The sequence below is a fragment of the Aulonocara sp. 'chitande type north' Nkhata Bay genome, linkage group LG1 (genome assembly GCF_057382095.1).
Source record: "Aulonocara sp. 'chitande type north' Nkhata Bay isolate Kocher_YH1m ecotype deep benthic linkage group LG1, A_spYH_male_GT1.1, whole genome shotgun sequence".
Classification (NCBI taxonomy): domain Eukaryota; kingdom Metazoa; phylum Chordata; class Actinopteri; order Cichliformes; family Cichlidae; genus Aulonocara; species Aulonocara sp. 'chitande type north' Nkhata Bay.
The window spans coordinates 40,103,860-40,120,165 of NC_141344.1; the positions used below are offsets into that span (position 1 = coordinate 40,103,860).

A 16,306-nucleotide genomic window follows, 5' to 3' on the forward strand; every position below is an offset into this window, starting at 1 on the left:
CAGCCATTAAATACCTGAGTTGGTACAGAGTATACAGCAGGAAAATCAGAGGAAGCAGAGTGCTGTTCCTCTGGACAAGTGGAAGATTTTTTTTTCTTGCCCCTAAAATTCAATGATGTGTGTGCATCGTGTTGAAAGTACTGTTTGTCAGTCTACTAGCACATTAAACCAGACTTTCCATTTCCATTCCTATTTTGGCACAAAATGCTTTTTATATTCATGCTCATTTTGAGAAAGGGAGAAAATACATTTACATCATCTAGCACGTCAAGCAATGTTTGAAAAAGATAAACGGTTTGGGCAGGAAGAAAGTTCGAGTTTATGCACAAATGTCAAATTCAAAAGCTAGGCAGTGTTGTCCGTTTCTTTCATGCCAGCAAAAAGCCAGTTTCCTGTTACTTTATTTTGTATACTAACATTATTAGTATGACCAGATAAATCAGCGAGATTATTGGTGGGATGCTGCCATGTCCCTGAATTACTGTTGTGTATTTACTAGGTAATAAATTTGGCAGCAGGAGGCTGTTAAATGCGGACTTTCACCTAAGAGCTGCTGGTGGTTGGCATCTGATGTGATCTCTCCATCTTACTGTGGACAGACCATGATACTGTGCTGCAGCAGCTGATTTTCCAGTTTGCTGACCCCTTTCTCTAGGGAATCCTACATATTCTGTCAGATCAATACATGTAATCAGTGCTGATAAATGGGAGAACGCTAGCTGTTGTTCCTCAAGGACATGTCATATTGGACTTCCAGCTCTTGTGGCCTGAGCTTCTTATGCTGGTTATTAGAAAAAAGATGCAGGAAAATGTAATAGCAAGTAGTGTTATATATGGTATTAGAATAACTGGTTGATTGCTAAAAGGTTTGTGTGTGGGTGTAGGGGGACGCTATGAATTATGGAGAGAATTTGTCTAAGAGTTTGAGCTCTGTTCTCTCAGGATGAGGCAACGGCAAAACATCAGCCATGCAATTCAAATAGCTCATAAGGTGGAGGTAAAAAGGAGAGACCATTAAGGCCAGCAGCCCATCGGCTCTCAGCGTCCTATTCATCATGCAACAAAGGCCGAGCAAGCAGGAAGAAAAGCAACATGAAACATTTTTAAGTGGTTCTGCCTAGTGGGCACTTTAGAGTGGACAGGAGGGAGGGCGATGAGGCTGGCCATTACAAAGCATCATGAATTCTGTCCTTAGGGCAAATGCACGAGTAACACATTATAGACAAAACAGATGGAGGGCTCCCACGTGAAGGGAGAGAAAGAGAGCAGCGTCGTACGAGTGCAGGACAGGATAGGTCGCTAAGGTTTCAGGGGTTGCTGTGACCTGGCAAATTGACACATGCTTTGAAAAATGGAACTAGTGTGTAGTTTGTGTTAGCTGAGGGCATGCAAAGGCTTTCTTGGAGAGGAGGCTCTTTTCACCAGCTTGTGATGGAAGCCACGATAGATACAGCGCATCCCAAAAGTTTCCACAGTGCTTCACTTGTTCCAAATTTTAGTCGTGTTGCAGCCTCATTTCAAAATGGATTCAATAAATTTTTTTACCTCAAAATTCTACCGTGCAATGACAACGTGAGAAAGGTTTGCTTGAAATTTGTTCTAAAAAATAAAAATAATAGAAAGATGTGCAGCCTCTGTCACGACACTCAGGTGCATCCTGTTTCTGCTGATCTTTTGTGAGAGATTTTTACAACTTGATTGCACACGTCCTACTGCTGAAAATCATCTCCATACTGTGACACTTCAATGTGCCACTGACAGGTTTGCGTGTCACATAATGCTCAAGCCTTTTAATTCATCTGCAATTGTTTTAATTTTCCAATTATTTCTAATAAAGGTCTTTAAACCAAGTTTGAAGGCAGCTGTTGTCCTCACAGGTCAACCAGCACAAACATGATGTTACAGAGTAGGAATAAGATCGCTGTGAATATGAAGAATATAAATGAACTCAGTTTTGTCCCATGCAGCAGTTATACTGGTCCACACAACACTGATGGGGAACATTTCTTTCTACAGAACAATTTCCATTTGGTTCATTTATGTTCAGTTTGGTAATAAGTGACGTGTTAGACATATTACAGGATTATCTAAGCTTAGACGCAGCGCAGAAAGGTTTTTACAATCAAAGGCTTTAAAACTGATGTGCATGTGTCCTATTCTAGGAGCTATAAGTCTCTATTTTATCCAAAAGGCAGAAATTCAACCCCACACCACTCTTGAAATAACAGATTGATCATTTGCATAGAGAGGCAGAAAGAGTTGTCTAGAGAAACAATTTTGCTTGGAGAAAATGTAATTACAAATATCATTTTCTGTCACATTTTTCCCTGAGATGGACTTGTGCCGTGTCCTGTCCTGCCACTTTGCAGAGCTATCAGCTCCAGTGGAAAGTGGTTAAGCAAGTGGGTGAATTTCTGTCACATTTATTTTTGACATTTTAGATTTGGTACATGGATTCGTTCTTTTAGGTCTTTCCAGACTGTATACTAGGGGACATGAAAATGAGGAAAAGACCAAAGAAAAAATGTAAACTGAACAAAATAAAGAAATGTGACCATTCAAGAAAAACGTTCATTAATGTTTTGTTATGGTAAACGGACTGATTCTTATATAGCTCTTCTACTCTCCCGGAGTGCTCAAAGTGCTCAACATGCCACATTCACAGTCTTCTGTGCTTTTAAGTACTTGCTAACTACCATTCACACACCGACGGATGCATCGGAGAGCAACTTGGGGTAACTAGCTTGCCCAAGGATATTTGGCATGCGGACCAGGGGGAGCTAAGACAGGGATCGAACCACCAACCTTCTGATCAGTAGATGACCTGCCCCGCCTCCTAAGCTACAGTTACAAGCTACATGTATAGATAAAAAAACACACACACAGCAAACACAAGACATCACCAAATTTAGTTTCACTTGTTTGTTTTTCCTTTTGCAGTTGTTGTTCTCAGTAGTTCTGCTGGCATGACATGGATTGTAAGCAGGCTTAGGATGGGCATTAACATGTAGCAATTACAAATATACTTTCTACTTTCAGTCTAAAATAATATGGTAGTTTGCTGATGGTTAGTCTCCATTTAGTCTCTATTTCAGGCAGTAGGATTTGGGGGGAATTTTTTTTTTTTTTTTATAAAACCCTGGAGACAAACAATTAGAACAACTATGTTGCTGGTAATGAATATTGACCTTGTCTGGTCTGTGAGACAAGTAAGAGCAGAGTTCATGCTGTGACCCACTGGTACGCAGGGACTGAGGGGAGAAAGGGTTTTAATTCTGCTGTTGCATAATATACTATTTTGACTGTACATGTGGAGAGTACTGCTCAGTCACATTAGAGAGGCCCTTAATTATCCTCTGCATCTTAGTGTGCAGTTACTTTTTCTGTGGATTTAGCATTCATAAGAAGTTGTCGACTTCAAGCTAAACAGCTTTGCCAGTTTCCGTCATCACAGACACTGGGTGCTGGAAGCATTATAGTGGATTATACTAAGTCCAGCAGAGCACAGCAAGACTTGCTCAATGTAAAGCAATCCTCTTCATTTTCTGACAGTCAACAGTCTCCGTGGGGGTTAGTTACTGGCCATTTTGTGGCAGCTGCTAACCAACAGAACAACATGCTCTGACATGAAATTTAATCAACAGCTAGGTCCATAAATATTTGGACAGAGAACAATTTTTTGTCATTTTGGTTCTGTACGTTACCACAATGAATTTTAAGTGAAACAACTCACATGCAGTTGAAGTGCAGGCTTTCAGCTTTATTCAGTGGGTTGAACAAAAAGATTGCATACATGTGAGTAACTAAAGTATTTTCATGAACACAACCCCTTCATTTCAGGGGCTCAAAAGTAACAGGACAAATTAACTAACTGAAAATAAAAGGTTCATTTCTAATAGTTGTTTGAAAAACCCCTTTGGTGGCAATGACAGCCTGAAGTCTTGAACTCATGGATGAACACAGATGCTGGTTTCCTCCTTTTTAATGCTCTGCCAGGCCTTTGCTGCAGCAGCATTCAGTTGCTGGTTGTTTGTGGGTCTTTCTGTGCAAAGTTTAATCTTCAGCAAGTGAAATGCAGCTCAGTTGGGTTAAGATCAGGTTGTTTGCATCAATAAACTCCTGGGTTGCTTTGGCCGTATGTTGTGGCTTATTGTCCATCTGTATTATGAAACACTGCCTAATCAATCTGACTGCATTTAGCTGGATTTGAGCAGACAGTCTCTGAACACCTCAGAGTTCATGAGCTGTTCCACACCTTCTTCATACTTTTCTCTTGCCATCATTCTCGTAGAGGTTGATCTTGGTTTCATCTGACCAAAGAAAGTGGAAAGAAAGTTCTTGAGGCTGATGAGTGGCTTGCACCTTGCAGTGAACCCTCTATATTTACTTTCATGCGGTCTTCTCTTTATGGTAGACTTGGATATCTATATGTCTACCTCCTGGAGAGAGCTGCTCACTTGGTTGGAAATTATTCTGCGATCAGCCACCACTGTTGTCTTCTGTGGACAATAAAATCTTCAAAATGCTAGCACCACACCTCAAATCAACTCCAGGGTTTTTCTCTGCTTAATTGATAATGACATAACAAAAGAGTAGCCCACACCTGCCTACGAAATAGCATGCAAGCACCACACAGAAAAGACCTGGCTAGGTGGTTGAATCAAACCCAGGACCTTCTTGCTTGTGAGGCAACAATGCTAATCACCGCACCACTGTGCTGCTCAATATTGATCGTTATTGATAACTTTAAAAAAAGTAATCTGAAAGTAACTAATTATCCTAGTTTCTTTGTTTAAAAAGAAAAAAGTAAACAGCCATAGCTTAGTTCATTCAGTACCCCCAACACTCTAAGAACTAAAACTGATAATTACTTAAATATTTTGGTGCAACACTTTTACACTCAAAAATAATGAGTAAATGCAAAAACAATCACATCTCTTAAATACACCTTATTAATTGAGTAAATCCAACTAAAATGGAATAAGTTGTTATGAACAATTAAAGATGTTACAGTAACATACAAAATTGAGTAAATACAATTGAAAATGTAAGTTAAAACAACAGTAACCAAAAGTTCAAACTACATAAAATATTAATTAGGAAATGCTGAAATGCTTGGCACATTTAACCTACACCATTACAATTATTTGTTTTTAAATAATGGTTCAATTGACTTAATATTTTTAAGTTAACTTAAGCAAAAACACACACACACACACACACACACACAGGAAAAAAGAACCACGTCAGTTCAACATTGTTCACAATGATTTATTTTAAACAGCTTTTTTGTGAATCACACATTTAGCAGATTCCTTCTCTGAACACAGTGAGCTGAAATCTGTTCTACATTCAGTGGATAAAACTTGGATAAAATTTCAGTCACAACAGCCTTATATAATAAAATTGCATCCAAATTGGCATGCTTGATAAAACTCTGTAAAACTGGCATATTGATGCTAACAACAAGAAAAATGTACCTGCCATACAAAGAATAAAAGTGGCTCAAGTGAACACAGTGCTTTACCTTTTCAGAAAAGGTCAAATCATCTAACATCTGCAGGAAGCTCCTGAGGATGTTTTACCAGTCGGTGGTTGCTGGAGTACTTTTCTATGCTGTGGTGTGCTGGGGGAGCAGCACAGCAAAGAAGGACTCATGCAGGCTGGAGAAACTGATCAGGAAGGCTAGCTCTGTGGTCGGCATGAAGCTGGACACTCTGGTGACAGTGGCAGAGAAAAGGACATTAAAGAAACTGCTGGACATTATGAACAATGCTGGGCATCCTCTGCACACGGCCATTAACAACCAGAAGAGTCTGTTCAGTGACAGGTTGCTTCTCCCCAAGACAAGAACTAACAGACTTAAAAACTCCTTTGTCCCACACGCCATCAGACTGTTTAACTCCTCTCTGGAGGGGAGAGGGAGGGGAAACAGGAGGACAAAGGAGGGGGGAACAACTAAGCTGTAGTGCCTCTTCACCTCACTGTACAATACCTTGTGCAATACTTTTTGTAAATAGTCAACAGTGCAATAGACTCAATACTTGAAATGTGCAATTCACTTGTATTTTTATTTTTATTCCTATTTATCCCCTTCGTATATTTTATTTATATTGTCTCTGTATTTATATATATATGTGTGTGTGTGTGTGTGTGTGTGTGTGTGTGTGTGTGTGTGTGTGTGTGTGTGTGTGTGTGTGTGTATATATATATAATATTCTGTAACTCTGTAACTTCTGTCGGTGCTGTGCTTTTTTGGAAATCTAATTTCCCAGAGGAACCCACCCGAGGGATTAATAAAGTTCTATCTAATCTAATCTAATCTAATCTAAATGACAAAAATAAAATTAAGATCCCAAAAAAATATAAATCCTGAAAAAAAAAACAAAAAAACATTTGCACTGTGACATAGTTTTTGAACATCTTATTTTGAGTCCAAAAAATTGGGAAGATTATAACTAAAGAGTGACCAAAAAACATCCATAATTTAAATAAAAAGGTTTCAAAAAGGATTGCGCTAAAAAAAACAAAAAAAAAACATACAGAAGATACTCTCTTCTGTATGTTCACCTTAATGTGAATCTGGAAAGTTAATACAAAAACACAGTTTATGGTACAAACATTATTTATGAACAGGAATGTCAACACAATGTAATGCCGCAACTGAACCTTTTGATGAGCATTACATGTCACTTAACAAGTCTAACACTTTAAGAACAGCCCTGTGAAATTTTGTCTACAATGAACAGAGGTCATTTTTCAGTCTTTGAACCTTGACAGAAAGGTTTCCTGGATCCAGCTCCATGAACACTTTTTGAAATGCTTCAAATGTGCATTTGAAATTCTTGGGGTACTTCAGATCCAGAGCATAGCATAGTCCCAAAAGATAGCAACAGGCTTTGCTCAGATTCCCAAGTTTGCCCAGAACAGTAACGCCTTCAATAACAATACCCACATCAGTAGGTTCGCCTGACCTGTCTTGATTCTGCAGCAGGTAAATCTTCATCACCTCCTCAGCCAAAGCCTCTTCAACAAAGACAGCATCAGCACCGTCCTTTAAAAAGAGAAACAACTGTTTTAAGCTCACATATTTCCAAACATTGAAACGAAAAGTTTCATTTGTATGACATCACCGGTACTCATAATATGTGGACACTGTGCTCCAAAATCTTTGAGCAAATGCTATTCTTTTGTATGCTTTGAAGTGTTTTTTTTTCTTTAGAACAGTATCTTAAAACTTTTCTATGATCTCACAAGCTAAAATAAACTAATATTCCTAAAACAGATTTATTGCACCAACCTCAAAGGTTTTGATTAAGGCACTTGGATCCTCTCCCAGATGGTCAATGAGACATCTGATGATGACTTCTCGTTTTTTCTCGATGGAATTTCCACTCTGTAAAACAGGAAGTCTCAACTGAGGCAAAATTTGCACATTTAAAACATGACTTACCATTTCTAGCTTAAACATAACTATTTTTTTTCTGTTGTTGACCTGTTTTCACACCCACCATCAAGGTAAGAACACCTGTGGAGCTAAAATATTGAACAGAAACCTAAGAAAAGCCGTTTTTAGTGGAAGGGCCTCTTCAATGCTGTGTTGGAACGTTTTTGTGGTTAGAAAATGCAATCTTCCTTACCTGAAGCAGAAGGTTTAACTGTGCCCTGTGGCGTTGTCCAGCAGCACCTTTCTTGGCTTGAAACAAGGACAGGAGTTTGGATGAATACAAGTCCAACGATGACATGAACTTTGGTTCAAGGTTCAGGGTCGTGATCCTATGAAACTCTGCACTGACCTGGATGGGAGAGGACAAAAAACCAAGGACAAAAAATCTGAAGGCCAAAATTCTGATTCAATCAAAAAAAAAATCTTTAAGTGGAACTACCATTTTTTGCAACCTGGACCTTATTTTCTAACATGCAAAAGATTAATTTACTCATCCAGACATAAATCCATATAAGTGGAGTTGTTCAGTATGCAGACTAAAGCCTTAACATAAAGTATTATCTTCCACTAAGCTTCTAAATTTTATGTTATGAATTGCTTGCACTATTTCCCTGTGAGATTGTATAATCTTGGAGGGAAGAGGCGGAGCCAGGTTGCCCTCTGAACCATCGTCTGCCAGGCAGCGATGCGAGAGGAACACACTGCTGAAGTGGCGCACATATTCAGAATCGCGTCAGCGGCTTTACAGAGAAAGCCTTTCAGCTCCTCTGGCAGCTCTGCTTCCTCCACCTTCCTGGAGATGACAAACGCAGTGTTGTTAGTCACTGCAGCTGACTGAACAGTGCATTGATGTGCGTGATCAGTGAACCTTGCTATCAGCTGGTCAAGTTTGGCGGGATGGGCCGGTCGCTGTCCAACGACCTTGGTCATTTTGGTGCCGAAAACTGAAGCGAGGCTCGGCTCTAGAGGGGGAACAGGCGGAAAACTCCGGTCTGTGAAGCCCTCTGTGAAGCCCTAGGTAGAGACCGCGCTCTAATCTTCGCTGGCTCTGCTGCTGCCTCAGAGAGGTAGGTCATCACCGCCGGGAACTGAGGCCAGATGGGATCTGGGCAACGGAGCCATACCTTCCCTCCAGATCATCCGATGGGGGTGGAGCAGGCTGAGGGACGGGAAGTCCCTTCTCACCAGCTGCCTCCTGGATGATGCCAGGCAGATCCAGGAGCAGCGCACCAACAACTGGGAGCGGCGTCCTCGCCGACATGTGAAGGCCAGGGGTGGATGAGCGTCCGCTCATCCGCCTCCCTTCAGTCACCAGGCTGCCCAGCTCGGAGGCAGTGGAGCTGCCACCACTGCCGTTTTCCTCACGGTGGGTGGAATCATCCAATTCCGGCCCACTATCGAAGAACTCGATGGCTTCTTCCAGCGAGTACCTCTCTCTTAGCGGGAACGCCTCCTCAGCATCAGCCTTGAAAAAGGCTGACCTCCGCTGCTTTTCCTCTGGCGGGAGGAGCTAACAGGAACAGCAATAGGATTAAGGTGTGAGGGCGAGGTCCGCATGGTGAGGACCGAGGCAGCCCACGCAGACGGCATGTCGGTCATACGATATGATGTAGCCGGTCTGGCAGGATGGACACAGACGGATGGTCTCGCTGGACATCTTCTGGCTGGCTGAAGAAAAATGGTAGAGCCGATTTCCTGGTCTCACCGTAACTTATACTAGACCAGGGTGAGGCCCACACAGCAGGTGGGCGTGGACTAAAATACTTCAGTGCTGCGCGCACAAGGGGAATACCCACTTAAAGGGCTGCGCCTATACTCATAGAATCTGGGGTTACAATACTTAACCAACGTTTCATAAAAATATTAAATTACTCTTCACTCTTTACTCTTCAGTAAAATCTAGTCTGTCGTTATGTGCTCCAGAGTTAGATAAGTGAGACAAAGGCACTTTGCAATCAGCCCAGTCATTCTTCAATCAGGTTACATTAGCTTAGCCTAAAACAAGTTAAGTGAACGGAAATTACTAGCATTCATTGTTCCCTAGGCTTGGGAATGGTTTTGATTAGAACCATTCTGGTTTTGATTCAGATTCCTCATTCAGTTAAAAGAGCAAGGACAATTCAAATGAAGACAGGGTATGGAATAGCCATGACCTAATGTACCATGTTTCACTCGATAATGTTTGAGTAGTGACACTTTTGATGACTCCTCATGTTTGCAAAGTTTACACTGCCATCTCATCACCTGTGACCTAAAAAATTGTGAGAAAATATGTCTCACAGTATGAAGATGACAGAATGGTGTATAACCATATTTACACAGTTTTTGTATGATTAACTGATTGAATAACCAATACTCACTACCAATTCAGGTGGAGGATACAACCTACAAATAAGTCAACATGGAACAAAGTACAATACTTAACCACATTGAAATAATCTGAATCACATCACCATGCTGTATAAATAAAAAGATAGTATGGTGACACTAGATGACAGACCATGAACACATCAATATATTTACCGAACTGAAAAATTCTCAAAATTTAGATTTGGCATTTGTATGACCCACCACAAAACCAGTATAAATATTTAGGTGGTATCACCATCCACTACTCAGCTTGTATAAAACAATATCATATCCTTCCAAAATTTAACACATCAAGTCCTCTGAGTAAAATTACCTGCTTTACTTTGTAGTTGATGCAGATTTTTTTCTCCTGGTGGTGAAGATGGTGCTGAAAAAATACAAATCAAAACTTTATCATTACAAAACATGTCACTGAGTAATCTGCCATAACATCAATCTCTTATAAGAAATTTTAGCTTGGATTGAAATAAACATTTATTTATGTAAATTGGGAGTAACTATACTGGAAATGATGGTACTTTTGGCTTGACCCAAAGGACCAAAGCTTTTTTTTTTCATTATTTTCTGGGATCTGAAAGGAAGTAGGGCCCAGAGTCTAAATTTACTTAAGGCCCCATAGTACTTTGGACCGGCCCTGGATGAGGTAATCTGCTGACCCGGGCGGTCCTCTCAGCGTTCTCTCAAAAACTGGCCCTGTTCGGGACAAAGCTGAAAGCAGCGTCTTATATGCTCTGAAAGACCCCACATAGAACTAGAAAGCTAAGCAGCATGGTTACTGCTATGAACTGTTCCACGGGCAGATCTTCTTAGTTACCAAAGCCATTGATGACGTCTGTTCATCTCCTGAACAACCTGACAGAGTGAGTCAGGCCGCGTGACTACCGCAGCTCCCGCACCGCGACTCAACAGGGCCATTTTCTAGAAATGTCTGAGCACACCTGCTTTCACGTGGTTCCTAAAATGCCCCCGATTAAACGGTCAGGTCGCTGGTACCGGGACATTCCGGTCAAATTACCCGGAACGCAGATAGCGACTCAGAACGTAAAAGGATAAAAGGGCGCGGTTTCCCGCCGCCTTGACTGGAAGACGGGTTGAAAACTTAAATTAACGTGCACAAACACGCTGCGAAAAGTGAGCCACCATGACAAACGCTTTCTTCAGAACATGTTATAAAAGAACGGTGTGGATAAAGACAGCTAATGTAAGAATTGGTCACTTACCTGAAAACGTTACCAAGTCTGCAGTGGATGTGTGTCTGTCTCGTTCAACGTGCAGAAAATCTCCCATGAGGCCATGCTCCTCGCGTGCGGTACATGCCAAAGGTCATTAGTCTTACTCAAAGTTTTAAGTTAGTATTGGGGGACAAAATTATATTGATTTTTGAACCATTAATAATTAAAGTTAAAGACAATGATAAGTATGAATACCAGTGTCTCAGTTATTATGAGTACTTTCTATGAGATATATTGAGTAGATTTAAATAATGCACCCTGTGTTTCAAATACAGAATTTTTTCTTTTAAATAAACTTGAACAAAAGAGCTCAGTTCAACTCAAAAACTGGTGTTGAAAATTTAAGCATTCTTTTCAGTATTTTCAACTCAAGATAACACTTTTGTGATTTTCAAAGATTTAATCAAGGTCATCTAACTTAGAATTATAATGATATTTACTAAGCCCCTGAATAATTTTTTAGGGTGAATGTTGATATGCACACCTTTTCATAATGAAAGCCACTTTTGAACGTGTTGCTCCTCCTTTGGCCTGGATGACTTTGATCAGCCGTCTAACCGAGCCATGAAAGTGTGCTGGAAGAAAAAATCATCTGAACAAAAAAAATATTTTAAAATACATTTACTGGTTACAAAGAAATTCATTTAAAAATGGCCTGTAATTGTATAGCGCTTTACTTGGTCCTAAGGACCCCAAAGCGCTTTACACAACCTGTCATCCACACATTCACACACACATTCACACACTGGTGATGGCAGCTACGTTGTAGCCACAGCCACCCTGGGGCGCACTGACAGAGGCGAGGCTGCCGGACACTGGCGCCACCGGGCCCTCTGACCACCACCAGTAGGCAACGGGTGAAGCGTCTTGCCCAAGGACACAACGACCGAGACTGTCCAAGCCAGGGCTCGAACCGGCAACCTTCTGATTACAAGGCGAACGCCCAACTCTTGAGCCACAATCAGTAAATACTCACCAATCATTCACAAAAATGAAAAAACATTGACATTTAACTTCAATCTGCATTACTACCTCTTCCTGTTGGAACAGTGCAGACCACCTTAAAATCCTCTATGCCAGGTTCTTCATTCACCACCTCCTGACGCCTGTAGGCAAATGTACGAGCCATTTTTGTCTCCAGTGTCATTGTTTCTCCTTTTGATTGCTGTCAGCAGTTCAAGTCTCCTTTTCCATTCCTTCTTGTGTTTCTCCCAAAGGAAAGGATGGATAAAAGTTTGCTTCAGCTCTTCTTGTCTGTGAAGGTTCTCAGTCATCCAGGTCATCGTAGTCAAAGGAGCTTGCAAAGAAAAGCGTCTGGACTTCTTTAAGTTACTTGAAGACGTTTCACCTCTCATCCGAGAAGCTTCTTCAGTTCTAAGGTCAAATGGTGGAGAGTCCCAGATATAAACCTAGTGGGAGTTTCCCCCCACAGAGGGACAAAAGGACCCCCTGATGATCCTCTAATCGCCTGAGCCAAGGTGTGAAACTGGGGGACCCACACCCAGTTTCACACCTTGGCTCAGGCGATTTCAGCAGTCCTGTAGTTTCCCATTTTGTACTTCAGCCTCTGTTTCCACGCAGTCTAATTGTTTTTTTTTACTAATCCCAGACTTAAATGCCTGGGTGTGGGTCCCCCAGTTTCACACCTTGGCTCAGGCGATTAGAGGATCATCAGGGGGTCCTTTTGTCCCTCTGTGGGGGGTTAGTGGGAGTAACCCACTAACTGGGGGACCCACACCCAGTTTCACACCTTGGCTCAGGGGATTAGAGGATCATCAGGGGGTCCTTTTGTCCCTCTGTGGGGGGTCACTCCCACTAGGTTTATATCTGGGACTCTCCACCATTTGACCTTAGAACTGAAGAAGCTTCTCGGATGAGAGGTGAAACGTCTTCAAGCAACTTAAAGAAGTCCAGACGCTTTTCTTTGCAAGCTCCTTTGACTCAGCTCTTCTTGGTTTCTTTATTTTTGCTGCAGGAAAAACAGAAGCTCTAGCTTTGGATTTAACCGAGTTCACAGACTCTGGACATCCCTGTGATTTCAGCAGTCCTGTAGTTTCCCATTTTGTACTTCAGCCTCTGTTTCCACGCAGTCTAATTGTTTTTTTTTACTAATCCCAGACTTAAATGCATTACAAGTGTCAGAATTTTTTCTGTATTTATCACTTTTGTGTTTTCATAAATATTTGTTTTATAAGCACAGTCCTTGAATACACATGTGACAGTTTCCTTATTCTTCAGATGTTGAAATATATGTTGAAAGAAATTCTCTCTCATTGGAAAGTTGATTATAATCACAAAGGGAGCATGTGACTCTGGTTAGGCCTTTGGTAACTGGTTGTTGGATTGGATGATTTCTTGATAAATGGCTCAGTAAGACATTCCAGGTCTTGAATCAAGATGCACAACTTAAAGTGCATGGATACGAATGGCCCCGTCCATTATGTCTGTGATTTAGTTTGTTCTGCTCGAGCAATTCAGATCTCCCGGAAAACCTCTTGCAGTCTGTGTATCTCCACATGAAGTGCAACACTAGGAGGATAAGAGAGGGACTTTGTTACCTGTATGTTGATGAATTTGAACGCATCCTGGGAAAAATACAATCATGAAACAAATACAGAGAATACTGTGACAACCCTAGAACCATGAAACATTTAAGACGTGTGTCTTCAGGCTTGTTTATATATATAGCTTCAGAATGCATTTTTACCACAACTATTTCATTATTTAATACCCTAGTCAAAAGTTTTATGCTCGGTAATTTTAAAAAAAGCTATCAGAATGACTAATTTTAAATCAATGTCTTATATTATTCCTATTGCAGGTGATTGTTTTACATATGTGCACTCATTTGATGGTCAGAAAGGACCATAAAATGAGATTTAGGAGGTAAAACAAACACTCATTGGACATTAATCCATTCCCCACCACATAATCTGAGGTTGGGTTGCGAGGACAGCAGGCTAAGCAGAGAGGCCTGTACTTCCCTCTTGCCAGCCACCTCCCTACCTGGAGGAATCCTGAAGAGTTCCCAGGCGTGGCCTCAATTTGCATTTTAAAAATTTCTTTCTAAATTATTGGTAGATAAGCCTCACAATGTTACGCTATTCCTTTATAAAGCAAACATGGCTCACCTTAGATTGTTTGATGAAGAGAAGGGAAGAGAGGGGGAGGGTACATATCCATATTTTTATATCTATGTATCAAAACAAAGCTGACACTTGTGAGACTTCGTCAGAGGTGTGAGCATCACAGCAGATGCCGTTTTGCTAAAGTAACTGAGCATGAAACAGAGAAAAACATGAAGGAGATTTTCCTGGCCTGGCTTTTTATAGTAGATGATCCATGAATCAACACATGAACATTACCTGATGCTGCCGAAGCGAAGCAGAGCAAAATTACAGAGGTTTCGAACGATCTGCGCTGTGTTTACGTCTTTGTGTGGAATCCACTTACCTGCTCTCATTTGCTGTTTTAGCTGTTGGGCGGTTGTTGAAATAGTTTTGTGAGCTTTAACCTGAGATTCTGTTGTTTCTGGCAAAATACCTTTATATTTAAAGATCAATCCGGGATTTAATGAATCAATATCGTATTATTCAAACTACAATTGATTAGAATTGGGAAATCCAGTCTTTTTTTTAAACCCACCCCTACTGAGCTACTAGTTGTCAGCCTAGATGCTGGGTATCGAAGTTTCCAGAGTTCCCACATCCGATGTGACTCCCTCCGCTGGGGTTACTTCCAACAGCACCCGGTTCTTATCTCGTGTCCACTTATGTCTTCTTGTTCCAGTAGCCCACTCCTCATCAGAGTGTCCTGGTTCCTCAACACCTGACGCGGACCTTGTTAATCTGGATGTTAAGATCATGACAATAGTAGCTCTGAAAGCAGGAGTAACTTTAAAAATCGAACCATTTCTAAATTGTGTTTCAGCTCATTTCACTAAATATATTTGTTAGTAAATACGTTGTTGCGTAGTTGTTGTGTTTGAGGTGTCTGGAGCTTAATGGCTGGATCATGAACCATAATGATCTCAGTTCAGATCTGCCATTATAGCCTGTTTTGTGGCTTTTCTTTATCTCTGCTCCCCAATGTCTTTTTAAAAAAAATTGTAATTATCCAGTGAAAGCATCATGCGTTCTGCTTTATGTAGATGATAGTTGATCATTAGCCGGGGTCACTTTGGACAGCACTCTAAAAAGAGCATCTCCTTAATTTACATTTAAATCATGTAATGCAGTTTTCATGAAGAATTTCTCAACACAGTAGTTGCCATTAATGAATAAAGGAACGTACCGATTACTATGTGCTGTGGTGCTTTGAAAGCACCTTGATATTATTTATAAAGTGAATATCTGACAGAACTTTGTTGATATATTTGCTTTCTTTTGCTTTAATGTTAGCAGCAGGGCTGCCAAAACATACTAATTATGACTGACAATCTTCAAAGGTTTAAAATGCTTGTGGGTCTGCAAACATAGATGTGCAATCATTTAATAAGGATGGTGATAACGTCCTGGCAGCATTAAAGGGTTTGCTTAGATTAAGTTACAGATTAATGGTTTTCTTTGAACGTAAGATCTAATTTGTGCAATTAGCTTGTTGTACTTTTGAAAAGAAGATTGTAATACTACAAAACCATAAACATTTTATATTATAAATATATTATATAACATATAAACTTGCTTTTATTAAAACCTGAAAATAGTAGTCATGTGTCTGTTAGGTCATCAGGAATCGACAGGATTTACAGTTCCTGTCACCAAAGCAGAGCCTCCTCCATTCCCCATAAAGGACAATGTTAAAACAGCTCCCAAATTTCAGCTGAAAACCAAAGTGGCAGGCTGTCATTACACTGTCACCACGTCCATATAATAAACTCTGTTAACATGAAAGTTGAGTATTTTGGGGACTGGAAGTTGCCGTTGTTCACGGTGAAAGATTTTTTTCGATATGACTTATGGATTCACATTGAGCTTCTTTCAGGTCTTTTTCTCTCGTACTGCATTTATCTGAGCACTTTTTTCCCCCGGTTCCGGGTCGCTAACTTTAGTCTTTAATCCTAACTTTAATGCTCTTTTCGTTGTTGTATTTCGCCGTCTACTCGGTATACAGTGGGGCAAAAAAGTATTTAGTCAGCCACCGATTGTGCAAGTTCCCCCACCTAAAATGATGACAGAGGTCAGTAATTTGCACCAGAGGTACACTTCAACTGTGAGAGACAGAATGTGAAAAAAAAATCCATGAATCCACATGGTAG

General features: G+C 40.7%; 2 protein-coding genes across 5 annotated transcripts in view; one reads left to right on the forward strand and one right to left on the reverse strand.

The window, feature by feature from the left end:
- Positions 1 to 16,306, forward strand: part of LOC147339562 (multiple epidermal growth factor-like domains protein 11) — a 255,538-nt gene that overhangs the window by 3,529 nt on the left and 235,703 nt on the right. The window lies entirely within an intron of this gene.
- LOC147339563 (uncharacterized) lies at positions 5,147 to 11,483 on the reverse strand. 2 transcript variants are annotated; one of them, XM_086296117.1, is made up of 5 exons: positions 11,038 to 11,483; positions 10,131 to 10,184; positions 7,641 to 7,696; positions 7,301 to 7,396; positions 5,147 to 7,054 (listed from the first exon to the last, which is right to left on the reverse strand). In XM_086296117.1, the coding sequence occupies exons 1-5, from the start codon at positions 11,102 to 11,104 to the stop codon at positions 6,737 to 6,739; spliced, it is 591 nt and encodes a 196-aa protein (XP_086152243.1). In that variant the 5' UTR covers positions 11,105 to 11,483; the 3' UTR covers positions 5,147 to 6,736. The 2 variants fall into 2 exon arrangements, with proteins under 2 accessions (XP_086152243.1, XP_086152235.1); XM_086296109.1 differs by having other exon boundaries at positions 5,150 to 7,054; positions 7,641 to 7,796; positions 11,038 to 11,102.

Bases quoted from the DNA above. Each gene is read 5' to 3' on its own strand.
- LOC147339563 (XM_086296117.1), bottom strand. From the start codon at position 11,104: ATGGGAGATTTTCTGCACGTTGAACGAGACAGACACACATCCACTGCA. The intron at 7,697-10,130 runs GTAATTTTACTC...CCTTGTTTCAAG, and splicing joins TCAACTACAAAGTAAAGCAG to CCAAGAAAGGTGCTGCTGGA. The intron at 7,055-7,300 runs GTTGGTGCAATA...CTCTTTTTAAAG, and splicing joins CCTTAATCAAAACCTTTGAG to GACGGTGCTGATGCTGTCTT.